This window comes from Trematomus bernacchii, unplaced genomic scaffold (genome assembly GCF_902827165.1).
Source record: "Trematomus bernacchii unplaced genomic scaffold, fTreBer1.1, whole genome shotgun sequence".
Lineage (NCBI taxonomy): Eukaryota > Metazoa > Chordata > Actinopteri > Perciformes > Nototheniidae > Trematomus > Trematomus bernacchii.
The window spans coordinates 8,655,371-8,670,601 of NW_022987714.1; the positions used below are offsets into that span (position 1 = coordinate 8,655,371).

General features: G+C 42.1%; 1 protein-coding gene across 1 annotated transcript in view; it reads left to right on the forward strand.

Moving 5' to 3' along the window:
* ldlrad3 (low density lipoprotein receptor class A domain containing 3) overlaps positions 1–15,231 on the forward strand; it is a 76,276-nt gene that overhangs the window by 29,086 nt on the left and 31,959 nt on the right. Inside the window, exons 3-5 of the mRNA XM_034141173.1 lie at positions 1,384–1,530; positions 11,869–11,994; positions 13,791–13,919. Of these exons, the coding sequence (XP_033997064.1) occupies positions 1,384–1,530; positions 11,869–11,994; positions 13,791–13,919 (402 nt within the window). The remainder of the gene's footprint in view (positions 1–1,383; positions 1,531–11,868; positions 11,995–13,790; positions 13,920–15,231) is intronic.

Below are 15,231 nucleotides of genomic sequence, written 5' to 3' on the forward strand. Positions count from 1 at the left end.
CTCCATACTGTTTCTACAACCTGCTGCGATACAAGCAGGAGAGGGGTGATGTAAGAACAAATGATATCTATGTGTCAGTTACTCAGCTGTACCGAGGGAACGGGCTACATCTAGTCAGTGAATATCAACTAACTGCGAACCATGAGCTCTGGTTATGAATTCAGACAACATTCAAAGGTCAAAGCTTGCTCTCAATTTCTACCGTCGTACAATGGATCCCTCAGTAATGAATACTGCCTTGCCGAGAATGTAATGATGAAATAGAGAAAACAAACCCTGCACTAAGTGAACACATTCATCTGGTTTATTTTTAAATATTGAGAGAACAGAAGAAGCACCTTCTCCTTAAACAGCGTTATAGTACATTGTATTTAATGTCTTTACATCCCTATGAAGAGTGTTTCAATGGTCAGTTAGTAATGGTAATATGGATGTAACTGTTCAGTGTAGCACCTTTTATCATTTTCACACCGCTGCTCTTCCAAATTGGAATAGTGTAAGAAAGGGAGATAGTTTATAGAGTAACCCAATCAGTCAATTTACTGGTTAACCACACTGTCAATTCAGACGTACAGGTCCACACCTCTTGGCAGCGGGTACTCCTCCTGCGTATAATGAAGTGGCCTACACCAGCTGAGCCCAGTTTCAGCACCGCAGCATGAAAGTGCCCCCCCCTGCTCTGTCCGGAACTCCTCATTACCGCCCTATAGTTTTGTTTACGAGCTAAACTCTCCACTGCATAGTGTCAAACCCCAGCCAAAAGGCCATGTTTCACATTCCAGCCCATTATACCACAGCTGCACTGCGTCAACCAGGACTGCCCGGAACAAGCTCGGGGCACATGCTCTCTGATGATTACGTTTTCTTTTAAGTCTGTGTGTATCTGTGCATCTATGTCCAAGTCGTAAATAAGGGCTTTGCTTATATGTGTGTGTTATTTAGTGTTTGGTCCCCTATTTGCCCCATTTAAGATAGTGCCCAGCTCTTTATGTTATGCCCACAATGCTGTAAACACTGAAACAACATCCTCTGCTTTTGTATTCATAAGACCATCCTCTGTTTATTTGCCAGCAGATAGATATAGCTTTTTAAAGAGAGCCATTGCCTTGAATATTTTCTTCCGAGCATTAGAGAATGGATATAATAAAGGTCTTCCATGTTGACTGTTGATGAGCATCGCTCCAATGCAGCATCCCGCCACCTGTTCAATGTCTTTATAGAGTGAGATTTTAATGTCGCTGTCTTCTTGTCCTCCTCTCTCTCTCTCTCTCTCTCTCTCTCTCTCTCTCTCTCTCTCCTCTCTCTCCTCTCTCTCTCTCTCTCTCTCTCTCTCTCTCTCTCTCTCTCTCTCTCTCTCTCTCTCTCTCTCTCTCTCTCTCTCAGAGAGCCAGTCGCTCCCAGGGAACAACTTCACCACCGAGTGCAACATCCCTGGAATCTTCATGTGCAGGGATGGGAAGTGTGTCCCAGGCGGGTGGCAGTGCGACGGATTACCTGACTGCTTTGACAAGAGTGATGAGAAAGGCTGTCGTAAGTTCCCTTTCACACTTCATTATCAAATGCTTTTTTTTCAGCCCTCAGCTGTGGCTTAAGGCAATATAGCCAGAAAGCCTATATTCAGAGTCACCTCATGTCTCCTCCACTCCTGAACTCTGTCTCTCCCTCTTGCTACCCATGGAGCCATAAGGGTCGTTTAGCCTTAATTATTTGCCAACTTAAATGAACATCCTTCCTCCATCCTCCCTTCTCCCCAAAAGCGTGCACCCGTCCTCTTCCCTGCCAGACTCACGGCCCCAGTTTAACACCGGGGCAACATTTAATACCATCAAAGCAAAGGCCGATTACTTGTGCGTGCAGGTATAGTAGCCCACGCATTATTCTTCTGTAAGGCTCTAGTAATAGTTCAGTTTTGATCCTCACTTTTAGTTGGCTTTGATCTTTCTGGTCTGCTGCTCCTCCTCCTCCCCCTCCCGCTGTAGCCGGAGCTCCACACAAAGATGGGATTGCTGATGAAGATTGACTTTGAGGCCCCGCCGCTCTGAATGGAAACCCCCCTCCTCCGATATATTCATCTCTTTAACTGCATCGCACTACCATTTTCACTCCTCTCTGCTCCCTATCTCATCAGATGATTTTTGGCTTTTGGCTTGTAATTTGCTTCACAGACACTTGTTTCCAATTATAAAAGCATAACCATATTCCTGCAGAGATTCTTTTTTCCTTTTTTTTACCCAGCTAAATCCCTGCCAAAAAAATCACATTAGGTTTGTCCTCCATTCTGTCACCTCTCTAATTATCTCCTTTTCTCCTCATCTCCTCCCCCATCAGTCACTTCTCTCACTGTTCCCTATTGTTGGAAGCTCAAGGAGCAGGCAGATTGGTCCTAAAAAAAGTTGTGTCCCATGATACACACACATACAGACACACACTAGCCCACATTCAAAGTTAAAGCAATCAATCTCTTAAGTTTGTGATGCCTTGGTCTTTTTACGTAATACATACATAGGAAACTTTTGAAGTGCTGTCCTGGACAATGTTCATCAGTACACCTCTGCTACTGACATCCCTGTTACTTAAAACAAAGTCTCACACTGTATAGATGGATGGATTCTGTGCCCCAGATTCTCAACACTCAATGGCCTTAAACTGTCAGCCACTGTCCAACTTGGAAGAAATAATGTTCTCATGCATTGAGACAGAATTAGATACATTAAGTGCTCCTGTTTAATCTAATCACACAGTCCGTGCGTCAGTTTGTAACACTCAAACTCACCTCCAGTACTTTAGCTTTGAATCTAAGGACAAGCAAGACTTTTTTGTCTGTCATTGACACGACATGCTTTGCCGCTACAGATAAAAGCAAGTTATCATACAGCATCACCTAAGCCTGCCTCTCCAGTTGTCAGAGGAATATTTGTGTTTGTTGTCAACATGTACATTATCTGCTCCGGCATAAGTGGGCCCTATTATCCTCAAATAGATGGCTAGTTGTCATTCGATATATCCGGCGAGTGCTTTGTGAAAATCCCCAGACAAAGCTCTGGTTCCATTGGGGCTGTGGGACAGACAGACAGGCGGAGAGAGGGGGAGACGAGGGAGTCACGGAAGGAGGGGAGGTCTAGAAGAGGACTCATTATAGCTGCTGCAGCAGGAGTTCTGTCTGGATGTCTATTATCTGAGGAGAACACAATGCCTGAAAGCTTTGAGACTGGAGTCTCTGCAAGTAGTGTCATAATTAGGCACCCCCCACTAAGACAACACACAAACTCCCAGTTATATATATAAATATTTAACAGAGGGAGATGATAGATTTGCAAACTTGAAAGACAGTTTGTTGAAAGAAGTTATTCTCCTTCTGTCATTGAGCTATATGAATATGTGTTTCAATGCAGACTCCTCAGAAAATCTCTTTCAGTTAGTGACATAGAGTGGTGCAGGAATGAGTCCTAAAACCCAAAATAAGTTTGCATTTTAACAGTTCCGGTTCCCTCATCCAAAGATCTATGTTTTTTTAAACATATTTATGGTTAGATGCCTGAAATGAGGTCTGTGGTTAACACAAGTTTTTCACATTTTGTTCTACGACATGAAATACGTCAGTAAATACCCCAATCGTGAATATCAAAAGCTTCTACATGTCATAAAAAACAGTGGTTGCTAACAAGTGAATAAATAAACTACTGAACGTCATCATGCCTTTCTCTTTGTGGTGGTGATGTGCAGCCATGGGACCGTGATGTGGTTTGTTTATTGCCTAACGTTCACTTTTTTTCTTCTGGCGATCAGATTACGTCTCACAAATCACAAAGTGGTCCTTATTGGTTAACATTATCCTGATGAGTGAAATGTGTTATGTCTCATAAACATGTGTTGCAACAGAGCTTATTTTTCTGCAATATTCCAATATGTAGCAAAAGAATCCCATTGCTTTCTGTCGAGGGACCCCTTGCGTTGCTAACTTTCGGGTCAGCCTATAAAAGACGTCATCACTGCACCATTCTATTATTGTTTTCACACAGACTTTTCTTATAAATAACTCAGTGCACCTGCAGATGTCTGGCCACTGTCCGTCGCAATACAGTCATTACCATAGAGGCTGAGCAGGGTTGACAACCCCAGGATATTACATTTCCGTCCATCTGTAATAGGAGCAGGTGGCCGCTGTCAAGAGGTTTCTAAGAACATGTTTCTTTAATTAATTTGTATGTGTGTATATTTTTGTTAACACTTTGACAACTTGTATTCTTTCAATAAGGATGTTTTGAGTGCCCAGGGATGAGAGAAGATTGAACACAGTTACTTTAGAGAATATGTGTGAATACAGTATATATACAAGTACTGTATCTATGTTTTGCTTAAGGGCCAGTCTACCTTTTTGCACCAGAAGACAGCTAAAGTTAGCGAGCAGTTTCCCTGTAAGCCCACGCTCTTCAGCCAGCACATTGTGCTGATGTGGGTGTCTCTGATCCAAGGAATATTTATGCAGAGCTTGAGGTAAAGGTCATTTTATATGTACTAAAACCTCCCTTGTGTTTCGTTAATGAGAATTTGGTTTTTGTTTTTAGCTCCATAACAAATGTATATGGATTTGGAAAGATCAATTATTGTTTATATTGTATGCAATGTGTTAAAACTTGCTCCCAAGACCGAACCACCCACCACCCACACATGACTTACGTCTGGCAGATTTTCCTTTTTTTACCAGCAGAAAAACACTCCTTTTGTGACTTTTTTTGTTGACCGGACTGAATTTATTTTCCAGTGCTATCTGTGGGTGTGGAAGTTTAGAATAGAATCACGGAAACCTGGCCTGCAGTCGCTTGCCTCAACTCTTTATTTATTTATGCGCTTTAGATGTGTCCCAGTCTGCTACGCCTCATAGGCCAGGAATGGTCTCGAATGGTCAAGGGATGGTCTATTTAGCTAGAAAAGCCATGCGTATTCCTTCCTACCAAGCCCCACTGCTCTCTTGTTTGTTTGTTCTTCTGGTCCCCTATAGCACAAGGGTCAACTTAAGTCATGTAAATACTTTTTCTGTAGCTCTTTAATAACATTCTGGGCTGAGAAAAGATACGCAATATCTCCAGCCAGAGTCTTATTGCATTAAAGATGCAGCTTATTGTATTACTGTCCTTCTGTGCGTAGCCAGTACTCCCCTACAGATCTTTTTAATCAAGTCCAAATCTTTTTGTATGTAACCTCTGCTTTGAAGCACATAACTGAATTTTAGATGAAAACATTTGAGTGGTTTTTACAGAATCTCCAATTTTTGAACATCTGCTCTATGAGGGTGTGATATGTATATATGTGTTGGCAGGTCTGAGGGTTTTTTCAAGCAGTGATTCAGAGATAGGCTGCTGACTAATTCCTCACACAAAGAGGTCAAAAGTACCACCCTGCTCTCTGGTGTCCATAACGACAGCCTGCGAGAGTGTCAGACCAAATGGATCCTGACAGAATGTAGAAGGAGGAGAGCCGGCGGAGCTCACTGGGCCTCAGAGCCAGGATTAGCCTCTACGCCCTCGTCTGGGCATGAGCAGGAAACAGGGAGAGATGCGTGGTGGGGCGGCCAGAGGGAGAGTGGACATGATGTGTAAAGCAAGAAGGGGGGGGATCAAACAAGGGGGATAGAAATGCACTGGGAGAGAAAGAAAACACAGAAGAGCACATTTCAAAGAAAATGACTAAACTAGTGGTCCTGCAGGCTGAGGCTGTGGCCCCTCTGTGAGGAGAAATTCATTTATTCACAATTCTACACCAACAAATGTTTTTGAAATGTCAACGGTCACTCTGCTTTTAACTAGAAGGGACAACAGCAAGCCCCGGGGCTTTAAAAGAGCATGGATCAGAGAACATCAACCACACTGAAGGGCTGCTCATGTCATCATATTCAGCTTAAAGGCAATTTGCATAAACACATTTGATCAAGGCTAATGTGTGTATCCCACTTCAATCAGGAGAGACGGTTTTGATGTAAGAATACATATTTATTGCAGAGATACACAAATGAATGTAATGGTGATTTTGGCGATTAGGCCCCGTTGTGCAGGAAGTATCATTCGGGAGGGTAGAACCGATCCGATGAAACCCCCCCGGGGTCTAGACACTGGTGGTGGTGAATGGATAGTTGGGGTCGGTCTGAAGAGGAGGGGCTTAGCTTGACCCTAAATTCAGAGGGACGGGAGGTGAAAAGGGGTGGAGGAGGGTTGCGTTGAGTCACCTGAAATGACAGCTGTCAGAGGGGGGAGAGCAGATTTAAAAGGTTTGGCAGAGCGCTATGATAGGCTCTTGGGAATAGAGCGAAGTGATTGGTTAAGCTGGAGAGTGACGCCCCCGATCACTTATTGAGAGGAGAGAGAGTAGTTACATCGGAATAGTAAATGAAGAGTAGAGACGGTCTTCCTGGTTGAACTTACGCTGAGCTTCATTTGTTCAATATCTTTAACCTCTCTGTCCTTTCTGTGTTGTATTTTACTTTTAGAAGACCACATTTTCTGTAAATAAAATGTTCCCAAGTAGGATGACTAATAGTTGAACCCTCCTTTTCTTTAAAGCACGGTTACCAAACGGGTGGTCAAGACCCACTAAAGCTGTCGCAAGACAAATCTGACGGGGTAACAAGATGATCTGTCTAGTCTGCTTTATTTAATCGCTTTGAGATGCACAAGACAACAAATTGGAGACCCACACAGAGGGCTGGTGTTTTGTCAGTTTATTAAAAAGTGTTTGAATACTTCATAACAATGAGGGATATAACAATTTTGAGTTTTCATTATCTGATGCACTGTTTATTGATCCTGTTAGCTCCTCACAACATTTGAAGCAAAATGACTCCAGTTTAGTGGATTACTGTAATATTATCACATTATTGCTCTCTGCAGTGATGCCAAGGCCTGGAGCTTCATCAAAGGAGCTTTTTGTTTTTTTGGTCTACTGACCTACACAAAATACCCACAAGATATTCAGTTCAAAGAAACCGCTAAATGCTTATCAACATAAAAGCTATCTTTGAGAGTAGGGGTGGAAATAGCTAAAAAGACTCCTGAGACAGATGATTTAGATATCAAGGCTCCCTTGTGTAGGGAAGGTGTTGCTAAGAGTGTGTGCTTATGTGATAAGAACAATGACCAATGCACTTACATGAACTCAAAGAGTCATATACACCTGACAGATATGTTGTTCACTGTCTTCTGGGGATGCTCTGCTTCATTGTGCATGGGTGTTCTTTGCTCTGTGAGTGTGTTACTATTTGTGTGGGTGTGTACATTTGGGAGCAGACTGTGGAAGAAAAATCAGGTGGGATTGAAGAAGTTTTAGGGACATACACCTGGAGCACATCTTGGTTTGAGAGTGTTTATTTTGAACCCAACTCTAAGTCAAAAAACTTTAAGGCAGTCAAAAGGTCAGAACATGGAGAGAAAATGAAGCGAATATGGGGCACTAATAGCAGAAAGTCTGACGTGTCCCATGTCTTTAATGGCTGACTGATCAATGAGCTGCTGTAATTAATAGCAGGGAGCAGGGATGAAATATTGATTAGGTACTTACATACAGGCCCTAGCCACACGGAGACGGTAACGAAAACGAACCGAATTCAATATCAAAAAAGTATTCCGTCCACACGCAATCGGCACCAGAAACGTGTCCGTCCACATGAGACCGCTCGACCCGCTGGAGACGCTGTAGTACATATGCCGGGCCTGTAAGTGGCGCTGTACTTCCGCCACAAAATACACCAAAAGCAGTGAAGAAGACTTCACGAGCATGCATGGTTGCCATGGTTGCCCTTCTGTTTATTCTCTGCGGTGGATTTAGCAGCAGAGGTGGGGAGAGGCAGGGGCCAGGGCTCTGGCTCTTTTTCTCCCTCCCCGAGGCAAGCATGTGCTCCTGCTGTATATCTCTCCGGTAGTCCACCAGCAGATGAAAAACACCCACCTCTCCGCCTCTTCAAGGGACGAGGGAACCGTGCGGCAGAGTTTCCGTTAGAATTTATTTTCCTCCCCCTCTCCTGACAGCCCGTCAGTATTTTCGTTATCAGGAAATGATCGTATAGGCTGTAGACACGGAGCCGTTTGGCCCCCCAGAGCGTTGCGTTCGCAGATCTACCCACCTTGGGACCCGTTATCGTTATCGTTATCGTTATCGTTATCGTTATCGTTATCGTTATCGTTATCGTTATCTGCGTTTCCCTGTCGGCCTCGTGTGGCCGAACCGTCTATATGATGGAGAACTGTAGCGGATACGACCCGTATCGTCTCCGTGTGGCTGCAGCCACAGTCTCTTTTAGATTGAATGCTATCCTTGTCCAATCGATAGTCACAAATTAGGCAAAATGATTGCTTCGAAATCTTCAAAAGAATAAGAAATGCAGCCTTATCATTTTACAAAGCAACGTTGGGCACTTCCATTTCAAACAAGGGGATTTTAGCAGCATTGTGCTTTCTGTGATGAATATTGCAGCAAGGCTATCATCTGGCAGATCACTTGCTGCTAACTCACTGCCCTTGCTTCCCTCTCTTTTTATCTGGAGTTGTTGAAATATCCCTGATATTGTGCACATTCGCTTGCTGTAAGGTATACTAGCCGCTCTTTCTTCCTCATCTAACACACAGTTTGTAAAAGCTTGGCCCTTCAGATGAATGTAGCTCTATAATGTTCCAATGCCTCTTCCTACACACAGAAAGTCATCGTAGTGTACAACCAGCATGCAGACAGTGAAATGTACGACATGATTACATTGATACCCAAGCCCTCTAGGCTTAAACTACCCTTGCCCTTCTTGCTTACACCCTGACTCCATTACCTATTGATTTCCTCCCTTAGGAAATTATTTACAAGGTCAGAGAAACCTTTGAAGTCCTCAGCTGTCTCCACTGTTGCGTCGCCTCGATCTGCTTCCACTCACTCTACCCGCACTGTTTTCTTTCTTGTTACTCTATTCCTGCAGTCTGTCTCCTCACACTGTCAATCATGCATGCCCATCACGACCAAGCCAACCGGTGCCGAGCAAGTTATTCTGTTCTCTGGGGAATTGGGGAGATGTAAGGGAGGCGTGTGGGGAAGGCCAGAGAGGTGCATATTTGGGGAAGAGCAAAGAACACTATCTGCAACAGGAGCTATGCTGTCAGATTCAGCCTGACATGAATTTCAAAGCCACGGGGCAAGATGAAAACGCCGAAGAGAAGACAAACAGTAGTAGTCTGTTTTAACTCATCTTAATTCATCAAATGAGTTAAACCCAAAATATGCCATGATGCTACACTCTGGCCTAGATTTGTTCTAACTTTGAAAAGAAACATTTGCGCTTTTTTATTATTGTTCCTAGAGGAGAATGAAATAAATATTTATAGAGAGAGTACAGTACAATGCTCTTAATTAAAAGAGTGAAACAGAGAGGGAGAGGGTATATTTATCTTTGTGTTTTTGTGCCTTTGTTTGTGTGTCTCTCCAGCCTCGTTTTTCTGCTAGTGATAGTCTTACCTCAAAGAATCGAGCTCCACTGCTAACCTCATTCGTTTTCATTTGTGCTGCTCAGCTGAACACTGAAACTAAGTTTGGAAGCCACCCAACAGTCTGTCTGCTTTTCGTAAACAACTTCTACAAAGGCTCAGAGAAGAGAAGGAAAAGTTGGCACGAATGTATTGCAGTTCAAACCTAGAAACAGAGTGACGACAGAAGGGATGAAGATGGGATAAGGCAGTGTCGAGTAAATGCTGAAATGAATCAGCATTGCCTAAATATGAAGTCCCACACCTAGAATATAAACTGGAAACCTTCACAGGAGCATCAAAGGAAGCATAACAAGTTTGTTTCGTTCACCCTCAACTTGCTCTTTCTAATTAATGTTCCTCTTCTTGCTCTGAAAACTGCTTTGCTCAGGCTATAAAGGGCCACCCATCCCCAGAATACAGCAAAGCACATTAACTCTATCCCTGATTCTCTACCACCCACGAATCTCCTCTCATGAGCTTGCCCTTCATGTGACTTTTTAGCTCATTTGGAACACAAACACTGGGTCAGATGAATCCTGGTAATGAGGATTTAGATGAGGGATGGAGTGAATGAGGAATCTCAGAGCAATCACAGAGCTGTCCGTCTAGACAAGCCCGCCAACCAAATGGAAAAAGAGCAGTGAGCATGATCTGTCTATGCATAGAAGAAGAAATGTTTGCGAACACTGCAAATCAAAGGGATATAAAAATGAAAGAGATAGTATCATAATAATTGTATTTATTTTTATTTATAGCCAGATTCATTTTAATATACCCATCCACTGCAGCATGTTTCTGTATATTGTCTTTTATGTGTTGCTACAGCCCTAAGCTGTGTCTGTTTTTCTCCCTAGAATCAAATGAATGTGATATACTGCTTAGCTTTTGGTGCTTTCGGGCCTCTGCTTTCCAGGTAAACAAAGGTTTCCTAGACTATAGATACAGCAATCGGGCGATATCACAGCTTCCTCCCGCGTTCGCCGATTACATTTCATCCGGAGACATTCCCTCCAAACCCTCGTGGTTGTTATGCCATGCCCTCCCTCCTCGCTACACATAATCGCCGCAGCTTGAAAGAGCTCATAAATCAGCCTACCACAATATATTGTAGAGGGGAAAATGTGCGCCCCTGGCATTTGAGACGGCACAATGCCAACCTACAGTATGAGCGGGCTAATTCAACCCTTTGTATTCAGTGGAGTGAAAAAACAGAAGACTGGTTGGTGGTTTGCTTTGGGTTGTCTATCGTGTGCCCACTCACTCCTCCACTCTGTGTGTTTCAGTGAGTTTGAGGTTTGGTACATCCTTTTGTTGTTCTTTGATGTTTATAATGTTGTATCCTCACTGGCATCAACTTCTAGTATTATTTAACTAGTATCATTAATTAGTCTTACCTTTAATTGGTAGCTTTTCCTTTCCAATAAGTGTGATAACAACAGTAGTGGCTCCAACACAAAGCCACATTTACAGGTTAAAGCTCTGGTATTATTCAAACTACTGGAGAGGAATAATCCATGGGTACTTTCCCTTAGAGAAACAGAGATCTGATAGATGATACAGAATTAAACAGAAAAGTGGCTCATTATTATAAACTGTAAATAGAAATGGCTGTAGTGAAACATCTTTGGATTTTCTTTTTGGTGGCCATCAGGGTACACATTTAAACTTCACAGAGACTGAGCTAAAGCGCGGTGCTTTATTCTTTTATCTGATGTCTTTGTCTGCATCTACCTGCAATCTTGTTTTTCTCCTTCTGCAAAGGAAGATCAATGTGTTTGAGTTAAAACTGGGGGATAGTGCTAAACGGAGGACGCCAGGCATTGATGTTCTGCAGGCTCGTCACTCAGTCACAGTCAGGGCCGTCCGGGGAGATAAGACCCGTGGCCTGCTTAGGCTGATCAATGGCAGGATCCATAAAGACGCTCTCCCTCACGATTTGCCCTCGTTGTCCTTTTTTTAACTTGTTTTCTTCAGCTGTCAGTACTTTGTGCGTAGGATCATACTCTGTAATTGTCATACTTAAGATACGGGAACATAATAATTAACGAACAAAAAGAAAGAGCAATTAATTAGTCTCTACAACGAAACAGCTGTTTGTCTGTTGAACCTTGTAGAATTGTTAATTGTTGGATGGTTTGCTGTCTTAATTTTAGAACATGCAATTGGGCGTGCTATTATCATATAAAAAACATTAAGAAAGCTTAGCTGTCCTTATAAGTATGTTCCTCCCTTTCTCTGAGCACCACGGCCAAGGTTAATGCTGTCATAAAACACAGTGTAGTGCATTAAGAATTGCTCACATCACATCACACAATCACATATAATAATCCGTTCTTTTTCATTCCACCCCCTCCCACAACCCTCCCTCTGTCCTTAGCTAAGGCCAAGTCAAAGTGCGCCCCAACATTCTTCGCCTGCGCTAACGGTGTCCACTGCATCATCGGGCGCTTCCGCTGTAACGGCTTCAGTGACTGTCCTGACGGGAGTGACGAGGAGAACTGCAGTAAGTCTCACACAACAACCTATTCAAATAAATCTGTCTCATGCCAATGCTACCAGAATCTGCTCCATGATGAACTTCCCCCCACTCATAATATGCATCTGTAGTTATACGACTATTGCTGGCTTGAGTACTACAGTACTAATACAAACTTTACATAAGTACAGTTATTTCTTTAAAATCTGAGAAAAGCCATTTATGCACCACGTATTATAACTACCATAATAATGTTTTAGTCTGGCTCTGGCTCTGATGGAGCTTTTTCAACTCTAAAGAAAAAGAAAATCGGATTATTATAGTGTTATAATAAGGGTATTCACAATTTGGGTTTGGAGATTATACTTGTATAACAGAAATCCTGTATTATGAACAGGGGTGTGGAGTTTGAAAGATGTGTTAACCAGGCAGCAGTGATATGTCTAAAAAAAGATGCGACCGGATTAATTATTTGAGATTAAGTACCAACTGTTTTTGGAATTTGACCGACATTAAGTACCATGACAATATGGAAGAGCAATTAAACAGTTGGAGTACCCCTTTTAATATGCTTTATCATGAATTATGAGTAAACAACTGACTTAAACACATTTATTTTGTAAACGGCAGAGACAGTCAACAAATAACAGTATGCAAATTAAGATTAAGATCTCTGTTCATCTTTCACACTTTGTCTTTTCCTCTCTTCTTCCCCTTAGTTTAGAGAAACTAAACTGACACCCCAGTCTCAGTCTTTGGAGGTCTAACTATATTATAACTTTGTTTCCCAAGAGACACAACACAAACACAATCATGTACCTGTTGCCTTTTATACATTTGGTTATGGGGCAGGTGTGATCGGAGATTGTCACTACCATGTTACTTTTGCTTTACATTCATTTTCGTAATGCCAGATCAGTATTACAGCATTGCTTTCAAAAACTTGAAGCAGTTTTCTTTATGTCCCTCCTTACAGTGGAAAATCGAGGATGTCGTTCTATTTAAGAAAGCAATTTCTGTACTATTGCTGTCCCCCCTAGTCACTATCAAATTCTGCATTTTGAGCAGATGATAATAGTAGTGACATGAATAAATGCCGGATATAATTCAATTACCTTTTCAAAATAGTTTCAGTGCTTGTAACTCCTGACTCATCTGTAGCTTTGCCTTTAGTTGAAATAAAGATCAAGTGAACAAAAGAAGATCCAGGTGTAGTCTGTATTATCCAGCATGCAGTTTGTCCCTACATGACCCAATCTCTGCTTTCCAAGTGGGGAACGTGCATCAAGCCGATCACTCACCATTGTCAGAGGCAGTGTTCCTCGCCTGCAGGGCACCACGCTCACAAATCTAATCTAAGCATTTAAATGGAGCTTTGCTCCACGCTCTCAGCACATACTGCGTCACTACTGTGTCATTTTCTGGATCTTCACACAAGATAATTCTACCTCATTTTGATGAAGCTAAACTCAAAACCAGAACATGTATCAAAAATAAGTAATAGTGCTGGGAGAGATATTTTAATATTTCTTGTTTTCAGTTTGAGTTTTATACCCAGATCAAATGCTTTACTGCTTTCCCTCTAAACATTTTTTATGATGAATTGCTTCGCTTAAGATCCTGATTGAAATGAAATGCCCAATATTTCATCTTCAATTTAATTAAATGAAAGTGTTGAAAATGGTAAACAAAACAAGATCTAAAAACTGCACCACTACAGACGTCACACAGTGGCTTGTGTTTCACAGGCAACTTGAAACCTCTCACTGTAACCCTGTCTGAACTAACACTTGACCCTGACCTCTGCCCTGCCTCCACCACAGCGGGCTCTGAGTGCTCGGAGACTCGCTTCAAGTGTCGGAATGGCCACTGTGTGGACCGCAGCTTCTTGTGTAACGGCCAGGACAACTGTCAGGACAACAGCGATGAGGAGCCCTGCCTAACTACAGCGGGTGAGTCATCAGTCAAATGTATTGGATGAAAAGAACAAGGAAATAAAACATCTATTCTGGCTGTGGGAATCTGACACAGGGGCAGGGAGACGTTGAGGATGTTTAGCATGTTTGTCCCCATGTTTAGGAGCAGAGACTTGCCCCCTCATAAGTCTTTAACTCACATATGTCAAACTGTTTTTACTGAGGGTTTGTTTGGATAACTGACACCCTTCACCAACAGTGTAATACGCAGAAGAAAAAGCAACAGGTGATAGAATACCAAGAAACTAAATTATTAACTTATACAGTTAAAAGAGAAAGTATTGTACAATTAATCTCAATATTCACTCATTTTATTCTCTTCCTTCAATCCCTAAACAAAAACACAATCAAGAACAATTTAGAGATGAGGCTGGTTGTTAACCACTTTGACGTTCATCAATCTGGAGTTTGTTTATTTCAATTAGGCCATAATTGTTGGAAATATTGGCAGGGAACTTTGCAGCATATTTCAAGCTTGTAGATACAGTAAGTGGATAAATGCTGATAGATGATTTGGAAGATTGTGTCCCTCAATTTGTCACATCATCTGATATTTCTCAGAACATCACTTACGAGAGGTTTTATGCAGCTGATTCATAAAGCCACTGACTTATTCAACTTTATGCCAAAGAAGACATGCGCTGCTGTGTACATTTCCTACGTTCTTAACAAACAAAAATAAGCAAAAGCACTTGTTGTAATACCTAATGATATTGTTGACATTGTAGTCACATCCCTGACATTGAGTATGATGATTTCTGGTTTAGAGTGTCTTATTCGCTGGCAGGTACCACTTTCATCTGGCATGCCATTCTTATTCCACTGGCAGCTCTTCTCCTCACAGACAGCTGCTGCCACGATGGCACAGCAGTCGACTTCTGTCAACACTTCAGCTGATCTTCCAGTGGCAATCCAACATGGATTCTGCAAGCAGTCCAACCCTGATGTTAAAATAATTCCTGTGTATCCCCATCATATGTCTAGGTGATGCTGTCATATTGATTTATTCAGTCAGAATAAAACAAAAAGTCCTTCAGTATCAGTAGCCCAAAAGACAGTTTTGTTATTACCAGACCTTATTTCCCTGAAAGAATTTTTTTCTGATAAAGAGGGAAGGAGCTATGCAGCAGTAAGACATTACACTTGAGAATATGAACACTGTAAATCATGTTGACAATTTTAAACACCATTCATTCTCTAAAATAGAAATCACAGTTCATTTATTTCCCGGCTGTGAAAAATGGCTCTGATCCGACACTATTGACAAACTGCAGAATGGGTAATCATG